Source organism: Opisthorchis viverrini (assembly GCF_000715545.1).
Source record: "Opisthorchis viverrini unplaced genomic scaffold opera_v5_92, whole genome shotgun sequence".
Lineage (NCBI taxonomy): Eukaryota > Metazoa > Platyhelminthes > Trematoda > Opisthorchiida > Opisthorchiidae > Opisthorchis > Opisthorchis viverrini.
Window position 1 is genome coordinate 131,946 of NW_008751748.1, and position 17,312 is coordinate 149,257.

The 17,312-nt window shown below is 44.9% G+C and overlaps 1 protein-coding gene across 1 annotated transcript in view; it reads right to left on the minus strand.

Annotated features, from left to right (window-relative positions):
* T265_05082 (hypothetical protein) overlaps positions 1–17,312 on the minus strand; it is a gene marked incomplete at both ends in the record, with an annotated part of 43,931 nt that overhangs the window by 15,487 nt on the left and 11,132 nt on the right. The window contains 9 exons of the mRNA XM_009169999.1: positions 4,968–5,117; positions 6,916–7,157; positions 11,745–11,818; positions 13,735–13,860; positions 15,594–15,730; positions 15,777–15,845; positions 15,892–15,972; positions 16,007–16,210; positions 16,259–16,478. Coding sequence (XP_009168263.1) covers positions 4,968–5,117; positions 6,916–7,157; positions 11,745–11,818; positions 13,735–13,860; positions 15,594–15,730; positions 15,777–15,845; positions 15,892–15,972; positions 16,007–16,210; positions 16,259–16,478 — 1,303 coding nt within the window. The remainder of the gene's footprint in view (positions 1–4,967; positions 5,118–6,915; positions 7,158–11,744; positions 11,819–13,734; positions 13,861–15,593; positions 15,731–15,776; positions 15,846–15,891; positions 15,973–16,006; positions 16,211–16,258; positions 16,479–17,312) is intronic.

Here is a 17,312-nt window from a genome sequence, read left to right on the forward strand (position 1 = left end):
AAACTATGATCATGCCAGACGGCACGCCACCCACAAGTTGGGAATAAACATTATTATTATTATTATTATTATTATTATTATTATTATTATTATTTAGTTAGTCCAGCTACCTTCTTCAGCCTGGCTTTTTAGCTTCCGTTCCGGTCGTTCATAGTGTACTGATTGGGTTTGCTCTTGAATAACCTCATTTCCGGGAGCCTGAGTTGCGCCTCCGAGCGGGTGAAACTGAATTTTCACAACTTCTACTGGGGATGAATATTTAAGAGGAATAGGGCCTAACATAGACCTACCAGAGGTGAGGATAAAAAGGAACGGTAAGCTGATGGCCAGTTGGTACACAGAAATTCATCACCATCCCTCACCATTAAGCGGTGATGGTAAAGCTTCGGGAGAGGGATGAGCGTGGAATTTGCCGTGAAGTAATCCCGACCCAAGACTGCCACGTTGTCGCGGTGATCGGTCTCCTGTGCTCCAACGATTCTACGGGTTTTAATGGCTGGAACTCAGTCACTAAAGGTTCAGCTCTGCGAGGAATGCCATATTGGTGCAGCCCGACGAAGAACAGCGAGTTCCCGCATTGCGAGAAATCGTATTAAGAGGCGGTCTGGAGCTAAAGTCGTACTGTCTTCTGCGGTAGAAGTGTAAAGACAGTAAGGCACTTCCGTCAGGGCGACCAGATGCCTAAATTTACAGAAGAAGGGATTATGAAATCTTGGCCCTAAAAGCGACGCATTCCGATCGCCCAACAGTTGATCATGATCGCCGGCACATTAGTCAGTGTGGCCGGAATACTTTTAAAACCGAAGAGTTCGGTGCTCCTCAAAAGGCACCTGCTGTGTGCAGTCGCCTTAGAAGTGAGACCTTGTTGCCTTACTTTCTACGTTCTCTAACCGGGCCGACCCCCTCAAGTCAGGTGGGTCACTCCCACCGACGTGTAAGATTCACGACGGTCTTTAGGAGTTGTGATTGACTACCGATATCATTATCATCATCTGTGGCTGTAGAAACCTCGTGTCCGCTGTACGGTCTTTGTAGCCGCCACAATTATTTGGAGAGGTAGGAGTAGATTGCTGCGCATTGCAGGCGGTGGGCAATGTAATTGTGCACGAATACAGAAGTACCAGCGGGGTTCCCTGTGGGAAGATCGAGAGGTAAAGCTACCCAGCGAAGACAACAGCTTGGAACCACGCGCACCGTTGAAGTGCGTGATGGTCCTTTTCTGACAAGGTTCAATCATTGATGCTGATGTCCGATTCGAACCACGGACATTCCGGTCCGTAAGCTGGCGTCTTAAACACGGAGCTATCTCCTGCTCATTTTTTCGAGGGACCACTGATATGTACAGTCTTGAGATCCCTATCCAGGGAGATAGCGATAACCGACGCGGCTGAGTTTAGTGCCAATTGATTGGTTGATCTGCCCTAGCTCGTCTCCACTCTTCACATGGTTGTGCGAAAAGTTTTCGAAGAATGGGTCGACTAGCGTACGGAGCACATAACCAGGTTAGCCCAACTTATACAGTATGATCAGTTCATGTATTGTGAGCGGGTTATCTTTTCTGAAAATCATTCGACGTACTTCAGCAGAAAACTTTGCCTCGTTGTTTTTCAATCAATACCCCTGATAACGACAGTACCTTAACCTGGACCCAGTGCCTGAGCAACTTCTTGTGTAGAATCAGAGTCGTTCATCTGTAGAACCCTTTCGGTAGCTAGCTGCAATACCACCAAAAGAAAACATGACGGCTGAGATACTGTCAGGTTGCTCAGACCTAGACAGGTGTAGTCGAGATGTCAGGCTTGGATTCGAAGCACGAACCTCCTAACCAGTAAGTTATTAAGTCAGTAAGTAATGGAGAGGTAAAGAATTAATTCGGAGTCCTTTTTTCTTAAAGGGAGATGATCATAAGATACCCATATCTTCGGTCAGCATTAAAATAAACATACCCGAGCCTTACGTCGAAGTGAGGCATCATCAGCTGGATTCACTCCTCGTCTTTTGTGAACCTAGCTGAAGTAAACACAGCGTGCGACGACGGGTAAACTTTTTTCAGGTAGTCCGGCTAAGAAATGACAGCATGCGCGCCACAGATTGGTTGTATGCTGCCGGGCTTCCAGCCGCATACAGCGTCACATGGGCCCAAGACAGCAGGACACGAAGACCCCGCTGGACTCAATGCGACTGTAGACGCTTTCATTTCACGATACAATGTCACAGCTTGTCCCCCCTTCGGCCAACAACCACTTGGAACAGAAAAAGCGTTTCTTGGATAGATGGCGGTTAGGCATACGTTACACATGCTCAAACCACTTTGACCTGGTAACTCTAATGTACCGTTTCTAATGATTCGGGTGCATTAGCAAGTACCTGCTCATGCAACACTTCGTTGCGTACTCGCTGTAGCCAAGTAACACCTACGCTATAGAGGCAGTAGTGATCACTTAAAGTATGCAAGGCCCTTCGTTCTGAGGTAATTCGCTCCTGAGGCCGTAAGTGACACCGATTGGTGATTGCAGCTTGCGCCTTGGTTATCCGAGCACTTACCTGCCACCACCCGCGTTCGTAAATACAAAAATGCGATGTCCAACACATGGATAGTGGTCGTGAGGTGGTGAGGAGGGAAGAAGGGAAATGAGAAACAAAACTGTGAGTCACACTACTACTTATATATATATATATATATATATATATATATATAACTAGGCAAAACTTATGGTTGTACGGCAGGGAATCATCAGTAGCAACACTGATGTTGCTGTCCTTGATGATGATGATGATGATGTTCTCCCTCCCCTATCTTTCTTATCGCCATTATATAGCTTTATTCAAGCTTTATTTTATTGTCTTGAAGGTGGTGAATGATGATGAGGAGAGCCTGTTCTTTTTTCCAGCTTTTTTTGTCAATTTTGGCTCAGATACTTATGGAGCTCAGCCGAACTTTGCCTACTGCTGTGATTAGGCAACTATACTATTGCTGCATTCTCCATTACGAGTTCATAAAACAAGCATAGAGCGTCCAACAGTGAATAAGCATATCTTTCGAGACTGCCAGACAGATCTATGCAGTCGTCTTTAGGCTGAGAGCCATCAGGCAGTATTGGGTACGTCTATTTTCGTCAGTTTCCAAGGTATTCTTTGTTCACACAACAACTTGCTTCCGTTGTTTCTTACTGGCTACACTCGGTCTGGATTTGTATCGACCAGCCGTGGAGGTCTACAGTACAATAACTTTGCTCTTTCGTACCTTTGTTTGCATGCCTCTTTTGCCGCAATGATATGTTTGGATTCACGAAAGCTAAATTAAATGGCAAATAATCCTCACCTATTTTGAGACTAATTTCATGTGACCCTCAACTACGTTCGACATCATCCTGAGAGATATTACTTTGACTGAACAAGTCGCTACATGGGTATCACCCAGTTCAGTTTATTGGCTATAAACCAAGTACTTGGGGTACACCGGTTCCACTTGCTAGTCCCGTTCACCGAAAAGTGGAAAACCAGAAAAGGTGTAGCCATGGTCTGGAGGCGATGGCCTTATCAGTTAAGTGATGTACGATTATTCTGGTTCTGTGATGAAGCGGAAAACTTAGCAATGGTGATACCTATGACACACCAGCGCCACTGACCACGTGATTCAGCCATGTCTATCAGCGTCCTTTAGCATTGGCGAGTGGAGTCGGGGACACTTCATCCAGGAACATCGTATGTCAGCTCAACCGGTTGGAGCTTTCGTTTGCAAGCTAGTTTTACCAGTTCTAGTCCTGTTCAACAGTTCTTCATAGGAGTCTCGGTCATGCATGCATGAGGAACAGGGAATGGTCATTACAGCTGCAGCCAAACAAATGGTTGTTACTCCGTGCCATATATTTACGTGTATATTTCTGCATATATACGTAGAAGCTATTCAGGTATAACGATTGCGACCTTGGAGCTGGACTATTTTGACGTAGCTCACTTTCACACTTTCGTCACAGATTACCGCTGAGCCTTTGTCAGTCTGCATGTTTCGAACCCTGTACGAGCCTCTGTAGGAATGAAATGATACAGCGGTATCCTGCCCAATATAGTTCTCCCCTGTCAGGATGAAATGGGTACTGTGAACAGAAGGTAACATGAACTGGGTCTACAGGGAATGTAGGAAAACACGGCCTTGGATTTGGCTAGAACGCCAGCACAAATACGATATCTGGTATTTGTTGACAGCGGCTCAGCTGCGTCACATGTTGGGCAATCAACAACCCCTTAGCCATGGAAACCAAGAGTGACAACCGTTGAAGGTTGTGAACTTGCTTCTTGTGGGCACTTAGTGAAGTGGTCTAACCAAACGGCGAGCGAAATGGGTGGTGTTGAAAAGACCTTGTAGACTCTAAATCTAAGTAATCGTAACCCGATTACTTAGTTCACATACCACCACTTTATAGAAATGAAATCCACTGTTCAGTGGCGAAAGCCCGATACCTGAGAGCTATGCTGTAAAAAGGATAAAGCGTTCAGCTGTAGCACCCTTTCGGTGCCTAGCTGCCATGCCACCCGAAGGGAGCACGAGGGCTGGGATACTGCCAGGTTGCCCAAGCCTAGACAGGGGAAGTCGAGTGGCGGAGGTCGGATTCGAACCGCGGACCTTCAGGTTAGTAATCCGCGCTCTAACCACTTCGGCCATCTCGCTATGCTGTATGAAGTACCGTTCGGCTTTACTTAGCACCGAATACTAATAGTTAGTAAATATGGTCGGACAGCCTGCATCCTAAAAAGTAACCTGAAATCGAAGTCACAGATTACAGACGACCTATGCTGCTATCCTTGTGTACTCGACAGTATCGCGATAGTTTATGGGACATACGTGAGACAGTAGCGACGCAACCTCGGGAAAAAGATACTGACGAGGCCAGGCACAAAGTACACTGGTAATTTGGTTATCCGAAACATACTCCCAAAAGGTGAAAGGATGCATCAAAATCACTCACTTTCATGATTTTATCCAAGGGATTCTTCGTGAGCAAGATAGTCGGTTCAATGAAATAGCCTGTCTTGTCGTCTGTGCCTCCACCAGCAATCACCTCGATATCTGGACAGGACTTGGCATGGTTCAGGTAGCCCGAGATTTTGTCGAAAGCCTGAAATTAATACATAAATTTATAGACAGAGGAGACAGTTCACGTGAAGCGAGCTGCTCTGTTCACAACGTGTGCTGGCAAATACCACTGCCATCCTGACCTGTAAGCCTGATGGATTAATTCAGTTTTTCCCCCCTCTTAGGAAAGGAAGAACAAAAGGATTAAGAAATTGATAGCTTTATATTGTCAATTTACGGCAAGGTATGTTGATAATTGTCCGTGAGACCCCGCTTATGAACGCTATTTTAACATCCCCAGCACTCGTATCTCTCGAAACACCTGTTTGTAGAAATCCTCCAAGAGCTCACTGTACATTAACAGGTTGGTGAAGATTGACACACGATTAAATTCTCATTGATATCCTTGTTGTTTCTAGTCTTATCAGTTTCATCAACGAGTTGAATACTAGAACAACTCCACAAAACGATGAAACGTTCAGCTGGATGGATTTTTCATTGGCTCGAGAGTACGTGTTGCAAGAGCGCTGAATTCGAGTGTGACCTAACCAAGGTTGAACTCGATGGAGGCTTAGAAGAATACCGATCGCAGTCAGGGAACATGGCACTAGTGCACAGACCTCGAGACACACACGATGGTGAGATCCCAACAGAGGTTACAACCCTACAATCGGGTGCTGTCGATTCGGACTACAATAAACATGACTATAAAGGAATATCTTTTATGGCTAGGATTCAGCAAAAGATGTCCATATGTATAGTCAAAACCGAAAGTCTACGGAATACCTCAGTGCAGTGAAGTGGACTATATGGAGTCTCATTGAGTCCAAGACTCTTCGGATGAGAACGACGGTGCGTTTACCATCAGCAAGGTGTGAACTCATGTTCTAGCAACAATATTAGTCCCTTTACAGGCTGAGTTTGTTTCCACGCAGATACCTGTAGCAGGGGAGTAAATGTGAGAAGGGTTGGATCTGGTGTACATGACGTGTACCCAAATGATGGTTCCTTAACCGTGTGTGCCATACGACTCGTGTTCATCTCAAAGAGTAGCTGGGAATCTGCCATCTTGAAGTGGAACCGAAGAGGCGAGACACATGGTAGGTGCAACTGTAAACCACCTGATCGATAGGAAATACCAGATATGTCCGGCGGAAACTTATCAAGCGTCATGCAACCGTTCCGTGGTCGTTCATTGATCCATTACAACTAAGTTAGGAGAACCTATACTCCATCATGGAGAAACTCAAGTGAAAACTTCACCTTAACTTGAAGAACCAATAATACGTCCCTGAAAGATTGTCCAAGTGGTTAGAGCGCGAATTCACTGACCACAAGGTCCGTGGTTCGAACCAGACCCTGCCTCTTGACGTCCTCTGTTTAGGCTTGGGCAACCTGGCAGTATCCCAGCCCTCGTGCAACCTTCGAGTGGCAAGGCAATTAGGCACAGCGACAGCTGAACGAAGAGAACCGAAAATTCGTCTGAAAGTACTGCTGAGTGAACTAGTCAACGACCAGTAAGTGGCTCCCGGTGTGCCAAGATAGCACTTGCTTGCAACTGTGAACGTAAACAATCACTATGGTGTATGTAAATATACCAGGGTGTGTGACTGTCTTCTCAACTCTTATATGCAAGTTTTCACTCTACTACTGATTACTGTCACCGACATAACATCACTCTTTGATTTCTCTGCGAATCGTAGCATGGCACTGTGACGTTGGAACGGGATGATTCATTTGTTCTTGTCAGTACATGCGATTCAGCGACCAACAAACAAACGTCACATTAAACGACTTCAAAGAACCCATACAAAACTTTTTTCGTCGAAGAAAAAACCTACCGCACGATCGATAACCGCCGAAGTGAATGTATCCACATCCAAGGGTGAACCGACTTTTAGCTGGCGATGGTGCTCGAGTAGCAAGCTGCGCAGTTTTGGCCACAGAGAGACTGGTACATACAGACGGCTACATGCACTGCACTTCTGGCCGGAATATTCAAAAGCACTGCGGATGGTACTCACGGCGGCCGCTTCCAAATCGGCAGATGGGTGTACAAAATGATAGTTTTTACCACCACATTCTGGGAAGAAGATAAATGAAAAGGATGTTGAGAGTGCAAGACTCAGTAGATAACACCAAGCGAATTAGATGCGTATGGATATTTTAGCGTTCCCTTACGCTTACCGACAGGTTTCTGGATACCTTATGCAGAATACATAATGAACCCCATCTGCGTGCTGACGGAATTCATGCGGAAACCGACCATATGTGGAGAGTAAATTCAACTGGACCGAAAGAGCGTGCAAGGAACTGTTGACGACCGAGTGACCAAAATCACAATAGATAACGTGGTCAGCAATGTGCTTTCCCACTTATCTCAAGGCTTGGACAACCAATCAATCTTTGGTCATCCACCGTTGTCGTTAGAGATGAGTGAGACAGCAGCAGCTATTACAACTACGGAAAACTTCATGGTCTGATCGATTTGTTCTTGAAATATGAGTTGCCAGCAATCGCTCGCAAGTACTACGAGTGAGAAACGAAGGATCAATTGGGCCACATTGCCTTGGGCCAGCAATAAGCCCGGCTTACCGCCTAGCCGAGGGGAGGTATGCGGATTCTTAATTGTCCATCATTCTAACCACAATGGACCAATGCACTTCCTCTTGAGGTCAAGTGGCAAAAGAGTTTATGTGTAGCATACGCAACAACTTATTCAGACCCAGGTGCATGAGTGTTCTTATTTCAGAACGCAGCGAAAGTTGTTAGACGCTCCTAAGCTTCAAGCAATTGGGTTGAAAGCGATCAGTTAGCTATCTACATACAGTTGTAAGCAAGTGATCAATATCTAGTTGATTCATCGCCCTTGACCTTGGTACAATGAGTGCTGTTGTCGCTTAGCAAACCACGCATCTAGCCTTACAGTGGCGTACTTCAAGTCACTAACTCACATTTACAGCTGGCCATGTAACAAGGATACGACTAGGATTTTCGCCATGAATTTGTATGAGTATATGGTGTGGATCGAAGAAGAAATGGAGCCAGACCCATCAGAAGAATCACAGAATATCGTCAAGTAAATGGCATTTACCATTTGAAACGAGTGCTCGTGAATGTGACCCCAGCTACCGTCTAAAAAATGCAGGAGTTCTTTGTGGAAGCAAAATGGGCGTGAAAGTTTCCGCCTGCCACGAATTTGACTCGGTCACGCCAAAAGGAATTTTCAGGAACCTGACAGTAAATTAGTGAATCCGGTGAGGGGAGAACATATGCCACAGTATTGCTGCTTTCCGTGCCTACTCGGAGAGGCGCGGGCAAAGAGAACAACCAACGACTTGGTGGGACAAATGCGATTGCCAAGTGTCTAGGCAGCGTATCTGTGAGTTACCTTCAACAATGGAGTCGAAGTAAGCCACTCCGTAACCGACTGTACAATATCTGGCTGTGGACAGTTGCAAACGCTACTCTTGGAGTTCTCTGTTCAACTGAATGCTTCGAGGCACAAACACGTCGACATGCCTACAATAGACCAGAAGGGGATCTAGTTGTCGCCGCAAGTCTTACTTGGTACAAGGTTCCTTCTCCAAATAGGGTATGAGCTTACGGTAGTGAAGCATGGAAGCTCGACAAAAGTGTATTTGGTTGGTCGATTGGACACTAGTCTATCCACTCAAGGATTAAGACACGCGAATGTCGTTTCTCTGACGAGCACGTATCTAGCAATATAGCCACTAAACTAATGACGCACTAGGTTGTGAATCCGACAAAGCCGGTAAAGATATGCAACCAAAGTGCTATTCAAGTCAGGGATTGGTTGTTTAGGCTTCCGAGGACCACACCTACTTGACAAGGCGAAAACAGGGCGAAAACAATAGTGGATTGTCTGCGAATTTTGAACAATCGTCCCATATTGCCTAAATCACAGACAAAAGAAACCTTATTGAATATCTTCACAATGGGACATTAAGGCAGACTGTGTGCCCCACAATCTGCGAAAGGATATCCACAAGGGACTCCATCGGGTCTGTGGATCCACTAAAATCATCATGCATATGAGCTTCAAGCTACTAATCCAAAAGAGATCGAGACACAAATAGGTTTGAGAGCTCCTGAGAGTGCACGAAACTCGGTGTCCATGACTTAAATTCGTTCAAACTTTCAAGTGAAGTCTCCAAGAAACTTTTATTCGAATTTCACCTGTGGGACAGTTGCGGCCGTCAACCATCCGACGACGTTTTTTCTGACATATCTAACTACTAAAACAGCTCGCTGATTTTACCTTTCGTTTCCTGGAGTACCTAAAGAAAGCTGTGTACAAAAGCTGCGTGGTTCAAACAGTGCGTATGACGGCCCTTTCTATGACATCACTGACTTCAGAGACAGCGTTCGCACACAGAATGTCACTCTTCAGTGTGTTTTGAAGATCATATTGAGAGTTTTGAAGCTACACTAAGCCACACCACAAAGCACTGAGTGGGAGATATTTGTGACGAGACATAAGCGCGTGAATCATATTGAATTTTAGAGTACGTAAGGATAGTACACAGCCGCAGTGTCCCATCAACGCAAAGTACCTCTTCAGATAGTACCTAAACCAGCATACAAATCACCTGGTGGGTACCATGGAGGAAACATGACTGACCAACGATTGTGATGAGCACAGTCGCTTAGGGTATAGCTGCAATGATCGTCGCCATTATAGCAGTTCCAACTGGTTATGACGTTTAGCGGGGCTTACCAGCCGACCTGTTGAGTGTCCCGTTTCGCGCGCTGTTAGATCTCGATTCTTCTACCATCCTAAGCACCACACAATTGAACGAACGGAGACCTGTAGCTTCATAAGAAACTGAAAACCACATGATTCCCGATGCCATGGATAAGTATATTGGATAAGTGCATTTCGATAAGATACGTGGAGATTGAAATCAGATAACTGCGTTTGAATGCAGTCGTCCTCCAAAAATTAAAGCCACTGTATATATGTCACCTCTTTGATGCATAGTCGCCGCGCGGTTCAAAGTGATGACGGATTTTCTAACTCACAGTATCTCTAGTGTATGAATACTGTGAGCGTAGCCAGTAGCGAATGCTAGAGTTGCCGGTGATCATGTCAGAGCTCGTTTTCAACTTTTAACGAGACTCTTGATATACCTTGCTGAGTTACGATTGCGCTCATAAACGCTGTACTGTAAGCACACGGAACCTCCGGTTATCACAACTCAATCTCCGTAAATGTACGGCCCACAACAAAATTTGCATCCACGGTTGGAAGCAGCTGACTCATCATCCTGTGTTACCCGGAATAGAAAATTGTATGTAAATTGTACTGCATGTCATAAAAGTGGCCGAGTGTGTTTAAAGATGTTTCCAGACAGTATCAATGGCCACTTTTCATGAGACATATCAATTCTGCATATTACCGGGACCGACTCATGAGTCGCCAAGAAACTACCCCAATGGATTAGTGTTATTCCGTGGGGAGCTGGGCGCTTGGTAACAGTGCATTTTCCGGGGACACCTCTCGTGATCTCAATATGCACTGGTGGTCCACAACACACGTGACGGAGCCATATGGAGTGAGTTAATTGAACGCAACGTGATTACCAAGGTATCAGACAACAGACTGGAGCATCGTGGTACGTCAGTGGTCGGAGGAACCTCAAACAGATTGTTGAGAATTGCGACTTATTTGACGCATGCTAAAGTCCAGGACAGAATAAGAGACCAGCCATAATGTCTAGGCCTTGGGAAACATGAAAGGTCTATCACTGTCATAGAAGGGTGCCTTCGGTGCCAGTAGCAGGCAAATCGTGCCCAACGTTCGAGCTTGTCGTTTAGGCGAGACGAGACTTTATCGAAGGTAGGTGGATGATGACACCACGAAACCGAACCAGCATGGGATATGCTAGTTCCAAGAAACGATAAAAGTGAGTGTGGTCGGATATTCCTGAGTGTTCCATTATCGGTCACACCAAGATGTGCTTTCATATAGTCAATAAGCGAAAACTGAAGGACAGCGGTACACCAACTCATTTACCAGCCTCTACGGATTACGGTCACCCTTGTAATACAGACCACAGTCACTCGTTTTTGTAGATGGGCATTGTTAGTAACCATCCTCAACGTACTCCTGTACTGATAATGTATGAAAACAGAAAATGCATGTTTCAAAAACACAGCTCTTTTACTATATTTAAACACTGGGCAATGATGACGCGGCATGGACGAAATTTGTTCTTTTAACAGTACGTGTACCCCGTCTGCAAATTCCATTCATTTGAGGATGCCGCTCTTGGTGTTTCAGACTGTTTTGAGCCGAACGTACTAGAGGTTGCTGTTACATCCTTAAGTTCCGATGAGCTGAGAGCGGCAGTACTAATTGAGAGACTATAATCACTGCAGGAACGGCAAAGGCAACCTTAGGGCAATCGGGCGAACAGAACAGGAATCATCAAGGTGTAAAAAGCGAGACGCGGGTGAGGAATAACTACTAGAATAAATACTAGTGGAACTGCATCGCATTCGAGTCAATGGGACACAATGTATAGTTTTTTCCGGACTTACAAAAAACAAGCGGAAGAATCTGTGAAACACAAGCGGACTGATACAGTAGAGTGCATATGGAAAACGACAATGACATGGGAAGAAGTTTCACGATTACGCTTACCCCCAATAGCACGTGGATAGCCACGATAGTTTGTCAAATTATTGGCAATTTCTTTCAAAATGTGCCGGAACGTTCTAAAATCAAGCGGGAAGTTTTTCACAAGGAGACTCTCATTTTGCTTTCAGTTTAACGAAAACTTCACTTCTACTGGGTTCAATGCTACTTCCAGACAAGCCGGAGACAGCATGCAAAGATTCATGCACCTGATTGAAAAGCCTACGATTATGGTCTGATGTTCTTAGATAGGCTAAGAAAACTGGAAGTAGCGCAGCTTTTATATTTTTTACAGACTGCGGACCAGAAGGACGCTTACGCAGCTATTACAGACACGGATAACCCCATATAACCCTATGCATAGAACGTATGCAATACATATTTTGTCTGTCAGCTTAACTGCGTTAAGCAGGCTGCTCAAAGCATACTAACCAATGTAGTGGCCTTTCAACAGAGACTCAGACACGCAACTGTATTCCAGAATGGTCAGGAGTGAGTTAGGACATCATCCATCTCATCATTCCAGTGGTCCCTCTTGAGAAGAGCCAGTAGTCGGAAAAGTCGTTTTTATCCGTTATGGCATGTACTGAAATTCAGGGACCTATCATCTGAGAACATGGAACGGTTTTCGAAACTCTATTCCACTAGTCCAACATTCACCTAGATGAGCTTGTGTTCCAGAAGGCTGCCGCTCACCAGCTCAATAAAGAACAGTCATCTTTTTTGAGTGACTGCATGGGTTAGTCTGTTACAAAGTTATGTAATCATGTGTCAGGTGGGATAGACGCCCTTCCTGTTTCACCCAGATCTACTCAGTGTATTCTGATTCCGAGCGTTAGCTCGACAAAACCTTTCCATACTCTTGTTTTCATGTGTTTCTTTGATAGAGTGCGCAAAGTCGTGTGTCTTTCGGTCTCTAAATGTCACTCTGTGGTTATGAAGTTTGATTAACTTCGACTTAGTGATCCGTTTTCAACGGTTCTAAAACAACTTGAAGATTGTACATATGGCAGCTAAGGTATGGTAAGACCCAGTGAGCAGAACCAGTCTGTTTATGCTTACTAAGCGACTGAAACTGGAGGGTTACGTGCATCTGGTACTTCCCAAACAAAGAGGAGTCAGTAGGAGACCGTAGGCAAGCCTTTATCACACTCACAAGAAGTAGTGTCTATTCAGAGGCTTTTAGATTTCCACATACGCCTTTACTGATTCTTGGAGGGGACACCTGTATAGAGGTTCATGATATTCAAACATAAAGTCGGAGTTTACGTTAAAAATGTGGTTCATTTCGGGGACCTGATTAACAACGGATTCATTCCACCTACAGAGTGGATTCTTCGGGAAAAACAACTTCATTTTCTGCATTTCACACAGGTTCGCAAGGCATTACGCGGTAGGTGGGAAAACGGACAACTGATAATTAAGAAGGTCCGTTAGTTTATCTCACTTGATGCAGTCCCATCCAGAATCTCCCTATAAAACAATGGTAATAAAACTCTGGAGGGACTCATTCTAGGTTGACAACGGCGCATGTTTTGGCCTGCGAACTGCGCGGGTTTCGTAAATGTGGTGAATGCCCTCAGTACTTTATCAAAACCGCAGTCATCTGGGTAAGTAAAAACGCTTTCGGCAGTGACAGAAAAATGAATCATCAACAGTGGTGTTTGGCATACAAGGCAGGGACCCTGAGAATCGTCACCAAAATTATCACAAACACAGATATACCGGTGTTTTCCGTCATTTGAGTCTGTGTGCGTAGAGTATGCAGAACTTGCCTGGGGGTAAAAATAACGGCAGGACTCCGCAAAAGCTGTTCAGTTCGTTCTCACTACCCACACCCAGAAGGTATCTTAATATGGCCCAATGTGTTTCTTCCCGAGAAACAAGTGTGTAACAATAGACAAAGGGTTGGTACTATAAACTATCAAGCCAGCACTCTAGTTTGGTTTGAAACGTGCCATCCACTCACCTATCCACACATTCGAGTTAAACTCACTTTGTACTGCCTGTAAAATTCACCCCAGCCAGTTGCGCATGTCTGGTCACCACCCGCCCGAATGTTGGCCCATCAGCAGGAACGAAATTGATAACGCCAGGGGGTAGACCAGCCTCACGGAAAATTCTGTTTACATGAAAGGGAAGTTAAGCTATAACATTCATATGGAAAATGGGACAAGAAGCTACAACATAGAATGGAATAGGTGAGGTTGGAGGTCTTGATTACATAGAGACAAAACACTGGTGTGTCCGTTGGTCTCCTCGAGGTTCTATGATTCCATAGTGAGCGTCTAGGAGTCAATGGAAACCTGGGAAACGATGGAAAAGTCCCGAAAATACCAGAGTGTCAAGCCAAGTGGCAATTGTTTATATTCATTGATAAGGTGATCGGTGACAAGTCCTAGTGTGCCCATCGAAGTAGCCGCCTTTCAGCACAGTAAGGCGCATCAATCTGATCGCGGTCAACTAGGGAACGTTAAGGACCAGCTAACAAACAACTTTCCGCCGATTAGCTGGAATTCCACAAATGACCACAAATTCTTCGTTGAGACAGAGCTTGTGCCTAGTGCAGAGCACACGGCGAGGGAGTGCGTTGTTGCCTGGCATTTTTATTTTCATGGAAGAGTATCGGTGTGACAACTCCTCTCTCATATCCATTCTGAGCACCTCTGAACTATGGAAGGAGATGCTGATTCGATTAGTGTTCTTGAGTTATTTGGCCGATTCGCGATGACTTCCGAAACTATAGAGTTAGCAGCCTTTTGTCAAGCGTCGTTTTTCGCGATATGGTTGCATGTTTCTCCAGAATAACGTTGTAAGGTTGGGCCTCCGTTGTAATGATAAACCGATGTGCTCCAGTTCGTCGCCAGCGAGATACGAGAATATATGTGGCATCATCAATTAAGCAGTGTGGGAGTTTTACTTGTTCCTGGTGTCAAAGAAACTGCTGAACTTCATTTACTGTGCGGGTGTCTTAGATATGTCCGTCCCAAGATCACTGCGTTGATGAGTGCTTCATCCTCGGAACTCGTCTCACTTCGGATAAATGATGCACGAACGCTGCTGTAATCAGCTCGGTCAACTTGGTCTAACCGACTGCCGATATGTCAGTCAAGCGTGAATGACACAAAACTAAACTATTTGTTTCACTTCGTAAGTTTCCGTCCACCTTTAAATGCCATTTCCACGTTTCCGTCCACCTTTAAATGCCCTTTCTGGTTACCTGAAGCGAACTGCTGTGCTCTAAGTTCTGCGTTCTACACACAAAATCAGATCACCTGATACACTAGTAGTTATCCACTGCAAAGTTGCGGAAAGTGAACGGCAGTTAGGAGCAGCTGCACTTAGGCAACGAACTATTCTTCCAGGTCCCGTTATGTTCGCTCTTTGAAAGTGCGAATAAAAAACAATGTATAAAACCCGTACCTGGTGCGAACACATTAATTGTCGACCTCCTGGGTAATCATTCATGGCCATAGGACAGAATTCAACGAAAAAGGACGCTGTTAAAGCGGCTCTTGTGACATGAATCAGATATGGACATCTGTGATCAGTATTGCATAAAACTGCTGAACACGTCAATCGGAAAGGTAATCAAGGCGGAATCCAACCCAGTTGAATCTGCGCGGTCGAAGTACGGGTTTGAAATACTGGTAACCGACTACCACTGGCTGACTAAGTGTTCAACAACCATCCGGAAAATTTCGGGTCCGGACCTCCTTCGACATTCGTGGGAAGCGCAATGCTGATTGTGTTATGGGGTAAGAAAGAATTCTCCGGCATTCCACCATAATTATCTAGCGTGAAAACCGTGTTTGAAACAGTGAAAACCACAAGCTGATGCAAGAAAGAACTAACCGGTAAACTACATAGTTTGAATAAACCGCTGTGTCGGACGGTTTCCACAAAACCACGTTTCCCATTAGTGCTGGGGCGCTGGCCAGGTTACCACCAATCGCAGTGAAGTTGAAGGGTGGAATGGATGCCCAAAATCCCTACAAAAGACAATGCGCATAAATCACCCACTCTCAACCCACTTACCTCATTCGGACGGTATACCACCCGATTTTGTGCATCGGGTGTGCTGATTGGCTGATATTTGAGTGCTTCCTAAAGTGTAAGAATCAATAACCACATATGGAACCAGAAAACAAACCGAGGCGAACTGAACGTTGAAGCGTAAGAAATCGGCGAGTTCGGCAGCCGCATCAATCTCCGCTTGGAAAATGGTTTTTGCCTGAACGGTTAGCAATAATCACGTGGCTGATTACTTGACCGAGGATGGTAGAGCCCAAAATTTCACAACGTCTTTTACCACTGATTATATCAGCGGCTTTGAGAAATATGCCAGCACGTTCATCAAAACTGGTGCGAGACCAGGAGTGTCGAGCTTTCAAGGCAACCGCAATAGCTTGGTCAATTTGCTGTTCGGTTGCATAGTAGTAGTTGGCTAATGTGCGTCCGTGGTCAAAGGGCTAGAAATAACGTTGCAGATTACTCGACGGTAGACACAGAAAACGTACCAGGACTTGCTTCTTAGCTTCTGATGACGTCAGTTCTTCTGCGCCAATACATAAGGGCACTTCAAAAGGTGCTTGAGATAACATAGACTGCATAGTTGAATCCAGCTGTTGTCTCTCGGCACTACCACGTTTGTATTGCAAAAATGGCTCATTGGTGGCTTTGTATGACAGGGAAGCAATGCGAGTCACCAGTGGAACTCCGGCTTGCCTAACTGGAGATCTATAGAATATGGAACAAATGAACCAGGGTGAAAAACAAGCGATACTCAACAGTAGGACGCGAAGAAGCATATTTAATTCGAAAAATTTATGATCACAATGCAAACTATGCAAAAAAATGCAGTACAGCCAGAATACCAGTTACAAGTTTGCAGCTTGCACGCTTTCACGACACGTCAAGCTAGAATATACACTCCCACAACACAACTATGTTGTGGAGCATTACCCGTTTTTCAAGCATAAATGCCTAATTTGAATCAGCAAACCTTGAAGTTGGCAGGCAAACAGGTGGCGCAAAAAGACCTCTACTCACCAAATTTCAACTTTTACAAGTCTCCAGAAGATGTATAGTAGAAGACGAGCAGAAAAATGATCACAAAAAACCAAATGGTAAGTTTAACTTTCAACCTCAGACTAATGGTTGATTAACCAATACGTTCCAAAAAAAACTTAGACTGGAAATAAAAAAGGACCAGGATACATTTTAAAAAGTCGCTTGTTACCGGTTGAAAGTAGTTCGGTTTTCTGCCTCTTCATTAAATTCATAGAATGTTATGGTTTTATATTTGCTCTCTTCTTCTCAAAGGGGGTCATCGTTCATTGCTAGATCACTTTTCCTCGTCTCAGCTTGCAGTGGAAAGTTTTGGATGAATAAAGCCTAGCTTCTGGGCCCTCAGTCTTTTCCGTTCTTACTCTGATTGTCGCCGCACTCCATCTCTTATCAAACACAAGTCACTAAAGTAACCGCACCACTAACGATGGTTAGAATGTATCAAACGACAGTAAACTGGATATACTAAACTCAACACCAGCTGTTATGAAAAGGATGAACTAT